At 64.9% G+C, this 11,665-nt stretch overlaps 1 protein-coding gene across 1 annotated transcript; it reads left to right on the top strand.

Moving 5' to 3' along the window:
* Positions 1 to 535: 535 nt before the first annotated feature.
* TBC1D10A (TBC1 domain family member 10A) lies at positions 536 to 10,978 on the top strand. Its single transcript, XM_064168637.1, has 9 exons — positions 536 to 783; positions 3,941 to 4,040; positions 6,784 to 6,891; positions 7,475 to 7,581; positions 8,126 to 8,240; positions 8,335 to 8,400; positions 8,703 to 8,892; positions 9,210 to 9,364; positions 9,601 to 10,978. Exons 1-9 carry the CDS (start codon positions 584 to 586, stop codon positions 9,991 to 9,993), a joined length of 1,434 nt encoding a protein of 477 aa, XP_064024707.1. The 5' UTR covers positions 536 to 583; the 3' UTR covers positions 9,994 to 10,978.
* Positions 10,979 to 11,665: the final 687 nt, after the last annotated feature.

Raw genomic sequence — 11,665 nt, 5'->3', positions numbered from 1 at the left:
TTAAACGCGAGTGTGGTCATCCCAGAGGGTGTTCTCCCACTTCACCCGTGGCACTGCATCCCTAGTTCAGCCCTCGTGCAGCCTCACCCAGCTTTGTGCAGTCCCAGTGCACTGTTACCTCCACCGTGGGCCTGGCCCGCTATGGATTTTGGCATACCCCAGGGGGGACTCTCGTAGTATCTCAACCCAGCATGGCCCAGTGAAACCCTAGTACAGGCCTCTTGCAGCCCCATCCATCTCTCCTGCAGCTCCAGCGCATCTCCCGTCCCGCTCTGTGCGCAGCCTGGCCCCGGCGCAGCCCCAGCCCCGCTGCGGGGCCGCTCCGCAGTCCCGGCGCCCGTCCTGCCCCCTCCCCGAGCCCCACGCAGCGCCGCCCCCTCCCTGCCAGCCTTGACGGACAGCTCCCTCCCGCCTGCTGAGCCAATCGCTTTCGGGGGCGGGCCTCCTCCGTCTCCATCCTTGCAGCTGATTGGCGGGGGGCTCAGCTCCCGCCCAATAGCGTCGTGGCCGGGCGGGCAGGGGGCGTGGCCGCCGCCGTGGCCGCGGCATGGAGGAGCGGCCGCCGCGCCGCTGAGCCGCCGCCATGGCCAAGAGCCGCGGGGGCGGCGGGCCCGGCTCGCCCGGCGGGAGCCTGGCAGGGACCCGGGAGAGCTTGGCCGAGCCGGGCGGCGATGAGCTCAGCTCCCTCGGCTCCGACTCCGAGGTGAACGGCGGCGGCGGCCCCGAAGAGCGGCGCGTCGACAAGTTCGGCTTCATCGTGGGCAGCCGCGGCGCCGAGGGGACGTGAGTGGGGCCGGGACCGAGGGGTGCGCGCATCGGGGAGCGCGCTGAGGGCCTGCAGGAGCCGCCCTAGGCCCCGCTGGAGGCTTCCTGCGGGCCCTTGGCTCTCGCAGGGCCGGGCCGCGGGGCCTCGGCTGCTGGGCCGGGTCGGTAACGGCTCTTACCGCCCCGGGGGAAGGGTTGTCATCCGCCCCCGGCTCCGCGTCCCAGAAGAGCAGCAGCTCTTGGGGCGGGCTGCGGGGGAGCGGGTGAAGGCCCGCACCGCTGCTTTGAGGTTGTTTTGGCTCCGTGAGGCCGCCGAGGAGCCAGCGCGGGTTCCCCCGGGCCCTCCCGGCGCCAGGCCCGCAGCATGGGGCGGCTCGGGGCCGGTGTCTGCTCCGGGGCCGCTGCGGAGGGGCCACCCGGTGCTCGCAGCTCGCTGGGCAGCGTGTCCGCGGCAGGGCGGGTTGGACTAGGTGATCTTTAAGGTCCTCTGCAACCGAACCATTCTGTGGTTCTATGATTCATAGGGGATTTAACCGCTCCCGAAGGAGCAGCACAGGCGGGAGCGGAGCAAGGGCTCCCCCGTGCCCCGGCTTCAGTGCCACCACCCTCCCTAGGGCTGGCACCAATCCCCAGGGCATGCTGTATGGCCACGGTGGAGGCCGTAGCAGCTACGGTGTGGACAAGGGACCCAAAAGCTGGTCCTGCTTCCCCCCGTCTTTCCCACATCGGTGAGGGGAAGGGCTGGAGAGCCGCCTGCATCCCAGGCGGGATGGCTGGAGGCAGCCAGCAGCGCCGAGGTCAGTGTCTGGTCCCCTCCCGGCCTCTTCTCCTCCAAGAGCCGGGTTCTGGCGTGGTTTTGGCCACCGTCAAACCCGGGAGAACAGGCTGTTGGGTGTCCTGCCAGCGGAACCGGCATCAGTAGTGTCTGGCGAAGGCTGCACAGCGAGGAGCTGCTGGCCAGCCCCCCTGCCTGGAGGAAGCTGAAATCGGCCCCCAGCACCCATAGCATCACCAGCCCAAGGCGCTGGGCCCTAGGGCGGTGCCAGCACCCAGGAATGTGCTCTGGGCTGCTGGCGAGCTGGTTCCACAGCATGTTTGGTGTTTGCCTTCCTGGCCATGGTTTCGCAGCAGCGCCCGAAGAGACACAGGATCGCAGCAGGGACAGCAAACGGCAGCTTGCTCTTCGTGTCGTGCTGCTGTCAGTGGGGCCCCGTGCCTCAGTTTCCCCATCTCCGAGGAGCCCCTCACAAGCCTGTGGGTGTTACTCTGCCAGGGTACCAGGAGAGTTTGTTTGCTGGCGCTGGGCAAGGTGCATTGTACTGGGTGATAAAGCCTGTCCCTGCCCATGTCGCGCTGTAGGAGCGGGCTGGACTCTCCTGCTTGGGGTGCTGCGCCCCATCCCAGGCACACTCTGTGTTCTGGGGGCGCCGGGGGTGTTCTGGCTGCTGTAGATGTGCCTGCTGTAGATGTCCCTGTCCTTGTTCAGCAGACAGCAGTTTGCCAGACAGAGCTTCTGGCGCTGGAGACAGGTGGGGACTGCAGTCACTGGGGACTGAGCTTTTTCTCCCATGTCCCACAGATGCTCTGGGGTCCAATCCTGCTCTCCTCCGGGCTTTTATCCGCCCTCCATCTGCCCAGGAGTGCATAAACAGGAGCGTGTGGCCTCTACCCATGGCAGGCAGAACCGGGGTCCCTCCAGCTGGAAAGGGTTTGGGGAAGCAAAGGGAGGGCAAATGGAGTGTCCTAGCACCTGTGGAGGGCCTGAGGGAGCACAAGGAGGCCTGGTGGGGTGCCGCAGTCCCTGTGGAGGCTGGGGACACAAGGAAGGGCTGAGCTGTGAGGCTGTCACCCGCAGTGTGGGTGCAGAGAAGGACCTTCCCTGCACAGGGCATCTCACTGCTGTCCAGCCTGGGGTGCCCCCTCCTACATCCTCCCCGCCTGAACCGCCTGAAATGCCTCTGGTCCTTGCTCTGTGCCCGCTGCCAAGCAGCCATCAGCTGGTAACAGCTTCCAGTCTGGGCTGGCAGCGCTCCAGCAGGCCCACGGCCAGCTCCTGTATCCAGCGTCCAGCGCTGCCGAACAGCTTCCCACGCCCGGGCGAGCCGCAGCGCCCTCGGCAGCCCGAGCGGCCCGGCCTGGGGCCAGCGCTGCCGGCCGGGGAGCTGCCGCTGCGGGCGGAGCGGATCCCCTCGGAGCGAGGTCGCTCTCCCGAACAATCGTGCGCAGCCCTGCCTGAGCCTCTGCGCTGGGTGGGACCCGTCGGGGAAGGGCTGGGCAGGGAGCAGGGCGGTGCTGGTGCTGCCAGCTGGATGTGGCCCTGGGCTGGCTGGGCCGTTTTGGTTGCTGGCTCCTGAGGCAGCTAAGTCTGGGGGAGGCAGGGTCTGTGTGTCACGCAGCGGGGCTGGGTGCTCCCTGCCCAGACCACCATCCTCAGGTCCTCGGGAGGGATTTGGCTGTCCCTGGGATCGGCGTGGCCGCGGGGCATCAGGGCTGCTGAAGTTGGCCCTCCCTAAGTGATGGCTCGAAGCAGTTTCTGCTCTTGCAAGCATGCCCACGGCCAGGCTGTCCTGTCGCCCATCTCCAAGCTCATTAAGAGCAGAGGGTGCCACGGGGAGTTCGTAGGCCTGGTGCCAGCTTTGGTGCGGCAGCAGCGTCCCCACCTGCCTCATCAGGGTTAAACTGGATTCCCTGACTGGGAACGGCTGGAAAACACTCCCCGTGCCTCCTGGGGGACCCTGGGCCGGGCTCGGGGCCGGGCCTGGAGCAGGGCCAGGGGTTTTGGTTGCGAGCAGGACTAGGGCCCTGCAGATGACAACGATGCTTACGGCCTCGGCTTGCTCGGTCTGCAGCCAGCTCCCGGGGCGGGGATCGGCGCTCGCTGAGCTCAGCTAACAGCTCTTGCTGCACTCCTGCTTCCTGCCCTGCCCAAATCTGTGCACAGGTCCCCAGGGGTGCACACAGTGCCCAGCCTGCTCCCCAGAGATTTTATGCTGCTCAGGGGTGGTGAGTTCAGGGGTGCTGATCAGCTGCTGAAGCAAACGCTGCTCAAACTGCTCTTGAGAGTGTCCTGCCTGGGGAGAGGACACTCTGGCTGCTGGAGAGGATGGTTGGGGTCGGGGCTCTGTGCTGCAGGGAGGGCACTGTGCTCACTGACCTCTCCCCCCCGACCCCGCAGGCTAGAGGAGGTGCCCCTGGAGGTGCTACGGCAGCGAGAGTCCAAATGGCTGGACATGCTCAACAACTGGGACAAGTGGATGGCCAAGAAGCACAAGAAGGTAAGTGGCAATGGCTTCGTCCCCCGGGGCTGCGCCGGGACAGCTGTGCCGCAAGAGGAGGGGCAGCTGAGCACAGCTGTGGGGCTTTGGGGCAGGACCTTGCTTGTCCCCAGGTCCCCACAGACAGGCACATTGCCTTTGCATGATGCTTGACTGGGCTGAGCCCTCCCTGTGACGTGGTGGGAGGGAAGCTGGAGCTTGCGGTGGGGGTGGTGGAGTGCTGAGCCTGCAGTGTCCCAGCCAGGCCCTGCTTCTGCCTCTGTCTGCTCCCCACTAGGCTGGAGCCTTCCTAGGCCTTCTTTGGCTGCCTGCAGGGAATTGTTTGGTCATGGAAACTTCTGCTCTGAGCATCTTGTCGACCAAAAAAAGCTGCGGGTAGGAAATGTTGGAGCCTGATGCGCATGATGCTGGGCTGCCAGCCGAGGGCCCCAGGAGACCCGTGGTGGTGTGTGCCAGGTGGCTCCATGGCTTGGTCCTTTGGGGCTCCCTGACCTCCTGAGCCTGTGAACGAGGCAAGGATGGGATGCAGCAAGCTCCAGGATGCTGTTGTGTGTCTGCTGGAAGCCGTGAGGCTGCTGGCACAGGCCAGTGGTGCCCAAGAGTAGCCGAAGGATCGCTGCTTCCTCCTCCTCCCTGCTGTTGGCAGAGCTTCCTGGCACCACTCCATGTGCCGGGCTCGGGGAGCACCATCCCTGCTTGGTGCCTGGTGAATGAGGCAGGAATCCCTGCTCTTGTTTCTTGGCTGCTCACAAAGGGGTTGGGAAGAGCTCTCTGGGCCATGGCAGGCAGGCACTTTGTTCCACGGGCGGCTTCTGCTGCTCTGCAGCCAGGCCACAGCCTGGCTTCTGGGCTCCAGCAGCTGTGTGCCTGGCACAAGAGCTCCCCTGGGCTCCAGCTCTGCTCCTGGAGGTCTCTGTGGACCTGATGGGCTCCTGTAGCCCATCCTGTAGCACAAATTCATGCCTGCAGCTTTCAAGAGCTGCTCCATGCCTGGAGCTGCTCAGAGAAGGGTGCCAGGTCTGGCCTTGGGTGCTGTCAGCCCACACTGGCAGGAGCCTGGCTGCTTTGGCACGGGGCCGCGCAGTGTGGCACAGGCCCTTCTGCTTCGGAGGTGCTCCCTCTGCCTCCAAAAACCCCCTTCTTTCCTGGCTGCCACGCTGGCGTTGGCTGGCAGCCCAGGGATCTTTCCTGCAGCTGCTCCAGGATCCCCAGGTGCTCTCTGCTTCACCTGCCTGGCCTGCATCCCAGCAGAGCTGTGGTGCTGAGCTGTGCCACTACTGAGTGCCCTTCCTTGCCCTTTCCATCCAGACTGAAGGAGGGCAAACATGTGGGCATCTCCCCAGCACTCCCACTGCTCTTTGCTTACCACATCCCTCAGCCCAGATGTGCTCCTGCTCTGCTGGAAGGGCACAGTGGGATCCCAGGGCCTGGGTACTCCCAAAATGGATCCGAAGGGATGAGGTGCTCAGCCTCTTGGCCCTGGCCACACCGAGCCTGGCCAGCTGGAGGGGCTGCCAAACCGAAACCCAGCAAGGCAGCTTCCTTCCTGGCAGCTTAGCCAGCAGGAAGGGGAGCAGGCTCCAAGAGGGAGCCAGCAGCAGCAGAGCTGCCTGCAGCCGCCCTGGGCATTGCCCGCTGCCTTTCCTGCCAGCACAGAGGCCTCGGGACCTGCCTGGGGAAATGAGAGCTCTGCAGGGAGGGAGCAGCAAACCCTCCTGGGGGGTGGCATTGCCACCGTGCTGGAAAGGGAGTTATGGGCATGCAGGAGAGGCCAGGGGAGGCTTTGGGAGCTGCTGGGTGGGGTGTGGGAAGCCCTGGCATGGTGTCACCAACTGTGCCACCTGAGGGGAAATGTGGCATGGAGGCTGTGCTGGGGTTCTGTGGGGGGTAGCTGTGCTGACAGCACTGGGCTCCTGGGTTCCACCTTGCTGCAGGAAGGTGGTGCTGGCACTTTTCCACCTGTCCTGCTCCAGCTCCCAGGGGTCTCAGCATGGTCCCTGCCAGGTGCTGGCAGTGCAGGGTTAAGCTGGCTCAGCTGTGGAGTAGGTACCAGTGGGTATTGCCTCAACTGGACTTTGGTCTTGGCAGCTGCCCTGTGCCAGGGAAACCAGAGTGTGACTGTGAGCAAGGAGCTGGCCCCAGGAGCTGGCTGTGTGTGGAGCTGGGGCTAGTCCTGTCCCTCTGTCCAGGATGAGTGGGTGGAAAAGTTGAGCTGTTCAGCAGGGTTCATCTCCATGGCCCCATGGGTGAGCAGGAGAGCTGGCCCAGGGGCTGGAGAGCCCTCCCCAGTGTCCCCAGTGCTTCCCACAGGGAAGAAGCCATCCCTTCCCACCTTGGCTCCAGCATTTGCCTTTCCAGCTCCCATCAGGATCCTGCTTTGAGGTGGAGCTGAGCTTGTTTGGAACTGTTTGGAAGCCACAAAGCTTTGTCTGAGCTCCTGGCTGCCATCCACAGCTTCCTCTTGCTGCTGCAGCTCCAGCTGCTGTCCAGGCTGGCATCTTGAGTGCCATGCTGTGGAGAAAGGAGTGAGCAGTGTCTCCTGTGCCATTCTCAGGCACTGTCGTGGGTCGTGAGGCTGGGCACCCTGTCCCGGCTGGTACAGAGGCACATCCCCTCGTACCAGCAGGCAGCAGGGGACTGGCCTGTGACCATGGTGCTGGCCTGGCTCCAGTCTTGCCCCAGGGGCCTCCTTGCTCCCCACTGCTCTGTGACTGCCCCATGACAGCTGCACCTCTGCCCTCAGATCCGGCTGCGGTGCCAGAAGGGGATCCCTCCCTCGCTGCGCGGCCGAGCCTGGCAGTACCTCTCTGGCAGCAAGGTCAAGCTGGAGCAGAACATGGGCAAGTTCGATGTGAGTACTGCTGGGAAGGGGACACTGCTGCCTCCTGCTCCCTCCAGGGCTGGGCTGGGTGTTGGGGTTCCAGGTGCTGTTGGTTTCCATGTGGGCTGACCTGCAACTTGAGTGAGACCTTTTGGCTCTCCACCTCCCTGAGTGGGGGCTGGTGCCAGGTGGGGGTTGGCCTCCTCTTCCAAGGAGCAAGTGACAGGACAAGAGGGGGCAGCCTCAAGTAGCACCAGGGGAGGTTTAGATTGGACACGAGGAACAGTTTCTTCCCCAGAAGGTTTGACAAGGCCTGGCCCAGGCTGCCCAGGGCAGTGGTGGAGTCCCCATCCCCGGTGGGGGTTCAGAGCCATGAAGATGTGGTGCTGATGGCCATGGTTTGGTGGTGCCCAGGCAGTGCTGGGTTAATGCCTGGACTGAGAGGACTCTTCTAACCCAAACGATTCTGTGGTTCTGCGTTGGGGACAGGGCTGGGTCCTGCCCTGTGGCTGCTCTGGCAGCTGCCTGGGGCTCACCGTGGGCCCTGCATGCAGGAGCAGGGCTGGCCCCGTGCTGCTCTGGGTGTCACTCAGCCCAGCCCTCTCCTGCCCAGGAACTGGACCTGCTCCCGGGCGAGCCCAAGTGGCTGGATGTGATCGAGAGGGACCTCCACCGGCAGTTCCCCTTCCACGAGATGTTTGTCTCCCGTGGAGGCCATGGGTAAGTGCAGCTGCTGCGTGTCTGACCCCGGCCAGCACTGTGGGGTGGGCGCTGCCTATCCCAGCTCACCGAGCCACGCTCAGCCTCCACAGTGTCCCCTGTGGTCCCCAGCTCACAGTGTGGCCTTTCCAGGAGCTGGGTGTGTGGGTCACAGCTCTCATCACCAGCTGACACCCAGGGCCTGGGCAGAGGGAGGAGGCAGCTGCCTGTTTTCACCCAGGCAGTGCTGTTCCTCTGCTCAGGGAGCATCTCACCCCTGAGCTTGCAGCAGGGTCCCTGTGCCACCACATCTGCCCTGGAGATGTCACTCCCTTTCTCGCCTCTTGGCTCGGGGCAGGACAGGGCTCTGTGTGCAGAGCTTCCCAGCACAGAGCTGTGGTTATGGTGTCCCACAGCCCTGGCACCCCCAGCCGAGGGCTCACCCGGGCTGCCCTGGAGGAGTGGTGGCAGTGCTGGATCAGCAGGCAGTGATGCCCAGTGCCCGGGGCCCATGAGCCGTGTCTGTGCCCTGTCTCCACCTCTCCCTCCGCGGGTGTCTCCACAGGCAGCAGGACCTGTTCCGGGTGCTGAAGGCTTACACCCTGTACCGCCCGGAGGAGGGCTACTGCCAGGCCCAGGCGCCCATCGCCGCCGTGCTGCTCATGCACATGCCAGCCGAGGTACGGGCAGGTGCCAGCTGGGCAGGGACTGGCGGGAGGGTGCTGCTCTCTCTGGGCTCACCTGGGCCTTCACTCACTGTCCCTTGGATTGCAGCAAGCCTTCTGGTGCCTGGTGCAGATCTGTGAGAAGTATCTCCCTGGCTACTACAGCGAGAAGCTGGTGAGTGAAGGGCACATGGTGCAGACAGCAGGGGCAGGGACCTGTCCTGGCTCAGGGTGTCCTCACCACACAGGGAAGGGAGGTTGGAGACATCCTGAATGCTCTCATGGTCTCTCTGTTGTGCCACAGCCCCCAGGGGCATCCCAGGGTCAGGGATAGGGGCCTCAGCCTTGCTATGCTGCTCTCTGTGGGGCACAGACCTGCTCACACAGCCAGGTCTGGAGGGTGGGCACTGGGGAGCTGATCCCAGATCTGGGCTGGGGTTAAGGTGCTCCCTGGGGTTCTTGCCACCGTCCCTGCAGGAGGCCATTCAGCTGGACGGGCAGATCCTCTTCTCGCTGCTGCACAAGGTGTCACCTGTGGCCTACAAGCACCTGAGCAAGCAGAAGATCGACCCCATCCTCTACATGACAGAGTGGTTCATGTGCGCCTTCTCCCGCACCCTGCCCTGGAGCTCTGTCCTGCGCGTCTGGGACATGTTCTTCTGTGAAGGTAGAAGCTCTCCTCCCTCCTCTTCTTCCTCAGGTGTCATGTGCATAGCCCTTGAGGCTGCAGCAGGAGTGCTGCCCTGGCTGTGTGCCTGAGCCCAGTGTGTGGGGCCTGTTGTGGGGCAGGTTTGGGGCAGCCACGTGCCTGGCATGGAGACCAGGCTCTTTGCCCGGGGGTTAGAGGGCACACACAGCCCAAATCCACTTTGTGCTTGCCCTGACTGCTAGCAAGGTGGGACCTGGTGCCTCACCACATCCGAGGGACAGTGACAGTTCACCTTGTGCTGCTGGACACTCACTGCCTCACCTCTCCCCTCGCAGGGGTGAAGATCATCTTCCGGGTGGGCCTTGTGCTTCTCAAACACACCCTGGGCTCCTCGGACAAGCTCAAGTCGTGCCAGGGCCAGTATGAGACCATGGAGAGGCTGAGGGCCCTCAGCCCCAAGATCATGCAGGAGGCCTTCCTGGTGCAGGAGGTGAGGTGCTGGGGAGGCTCGGGGAGGCTCCGGTGCCCCCCAGTTGGCCACGCTGCCGGACGGGGGCCATCCCTGGGCGAGCATTGCTGGCACAGCATGAAGACGATCCCCAGGAGGCTTGAGTTTGGGGTTCCCTCTGCCCTGGGGGTGGTCCCACAGGCTGCCCCAGCGGCGGTGGGGCCGAGGCGGCGCCCAGGCGGGCAGGGAGGCGCTGAGGCAGAGGCGTGTGCCCGCAGGTGATCGAGCTGCCGGTGACGGAGCGCCAGATCGAGCGGGAGCACCTGATCCAGCTGAAGAAGTGGCGTGAGGCGCACGGGGAGCTGCAGTGCAAGTCCCCCCCGCGCCTGCACGGGGCCAAGGCCATCAGCGAGGCCGAGCCCCCCACCCGCAAGGCGCTGGAGCCCGTCCCCTCCATCATCGTCCCCCCGGGGCCCGCCCCCGTGCCCAAGGCCCGCAAGAGCAAGGAGAAGAGCCGAGAGAAGAGCCCTGCCGGCCCCACCAACGGCCCCGGGGCCGAGGGCAACGGAGCGCCCGGCTCGGCCCGGGAGCTGCTGCACCCCCAGGTCTCCCCCCACCACCAGTCCAAGGAGAGCCTGAGCTCCCGGGAGAGCGAGGACACCTACTTGTAGGGCCGGCACGGCCAGGGCCCTGCCCCGGGCAGCCGAGCTCAGCTGAGCTGCGCACGGCCCCGGGCTGAAGGACACCCACCTGTGGGGGCTGCGAGGGGACCCGTGGTGCCCAGCGCTGGGCTGGAGGGATGGGGACAGGCTGGCCGGTGTGGCTCCCTGGGGATGCTGTCCCCTGCTTGCAGGGGTGCTCCCAGCCGGGAGGTTCATCCATGGGAGCTCAGCCAGCTGTGGTGACCAAAAGGGCCAGCTCGGGGCTGCGCTGGGTGCCCACCCCAACAGGGTGCCCACCCCAGCAGGGTGCTGGCAGCACGAGCTGTGGGAGCCTCAGCAGGGGGTGGCTGAGCCACCCGAGCTCCCTCTCCATGGCTGTGGGAGCCCCTCGGGCCCTTCTCCCTGTCCCAGAGTCCCTCAACCCACCACCTAAGGGTCCCTCCTGCAGCCCTCGACCCTGTGCCAGCCGCACAGACCCGGACCCCATCCCCGAGCACTCACGCCTGGTGCAGGGGGCCTGGGGGTGCGCGAGGAGCCGGGGGGCTGCCCCTCACCCCCTCCTCTTTATCTAGCGAGGATGTATCAAGCTGTAGCCCTGTATGTAGTGCCCCATTTACCTACTCACTGAGCCTATTTATTGTTCCTCCGTGGCAGTAACCGTCGCAGGACAGGGACCGAGCAGGATGCGCCGGAGGCAGCAGGATTTGATGCCAGACCACAACCGTGGGGCTAAAGCCCCTCTCCTCCCTCCCCCCAGTTTCCTGAGCTCCCTACAGCTTCCGGGGAGCCTTCACCCCACTGCTGCTACCCACCCGCCCCCACCGAGGCCTCAGCAGAGATGAGGTGGGGTGGGCAAGCAGCTGGGTGCTCCCCCAGGGCGGGGGCCCCCTCTCTCCCCACTGCCTTCCCCGAGGGCCAGGGGCAGCTTTGTAAAATAAAGCAGGGAAAGTGGTTTTGTACAAAGGGGTAAATAAAGCAGGACTGTGTAAAGGCACCGCAGCTCCCGCCCTGGCGTCTCACCCTCTGCTGCCACAGGGTGAAGGGTGGCATGGGGCTGGTTGGGGGTGGCCCTTCCCACTGCCTGCTGTGTCAGCTTCAGTGAGACATCCTGGCCCAGATCTCATCTGCCTTGGGTGCTTGGTTGGGTCCTGGGAATGTACTTCTGTTGTCATTCCTCTTTCAGCACCCCAGCAGGCACTCAGGGGTCCAGGTCTGGACCTGACTTTTCTGTCTCACCCAGCCCTGAGGGGCCAGGTGCTGGGGAGGGTCCTGGGAAGCATCCTGCTGCTGTCACCCCTCAGTCATTGCTCCATCAGGCATCAAAGGTGGCCAAGCCTGGACCTGGCTGCTCCTTCTCACCTGGCCCTAGGGAACAGGTAGGTCCTGTTGCTGTCACCTCTGTTACCTCTCCACTAGAGACAAGGTGGCCAAGCCTGGACCTGGGGGGCAGATGCTGGAGAGGGTCCTGGGAAGGGTCTTGCTGTTTTGTCACCACTCTAGTGGAACCACTCAGGGTGGCCCAACCCTGACTGACCTCTGTCTCACCTAGCCCTGGGGGTCAGGTCCTGGGGAGGGCCCTGGGAAGAGTCTTGCTGCTGTCACCACCCCACTGGAGCCACCTAGGGCAGCAAAGCTCTGCCCCAGCCTCTCTGTGTCACCCAGCCCTGCAGCTGCCCCTGTT

Source organism: Pogoniulus pusillus, chromosome 30, assembly GCF_015220805.1.
Source record: "Pogoniulus pusillus isolate bPogPus1 chromosome 30, bPogPus1.pri, whole genome shotgun sequence".
In the NCBI taxonomy this organism is placed as follows: Eukaryota; Metazoa; Chordata; class Aves; order Piciformes; family Lybiidae; genus Pogoniulus; species Pogoniulus pusillus.
This window is presented reverse-complemented; position numbering and strand designations above follow the sequence as displayed.

What these genes read in the sequence shown, in the direction of transcription:
- TBC1D10A (XM_064168637.1), top strand. Translation starts at nt 584, where the DNA reads ATGGCCAAGAGCCGCGGGGGCGGCGGGCCCGGCTCGCCCGGCGGGAGC. An exon ending in GTCTCCCGTGGAGGCCATGG is followed by an intron (nt 7,582 to 8,125) that starts GTAAGTGCAGCT and finishes GTGTCTCCACAG; the next exon opens with GCAGCAGGACCTGTTCCGGG. An exon ending in GCTACTACAGCGAGAAGCTG is followed by an intron (nt 8,401 to 8,702) that starts GTGAGTGAAGGG and finishes CCGTCCCTGCAG; the next exon opens with GAGGCCATTCAGCTGGACGG.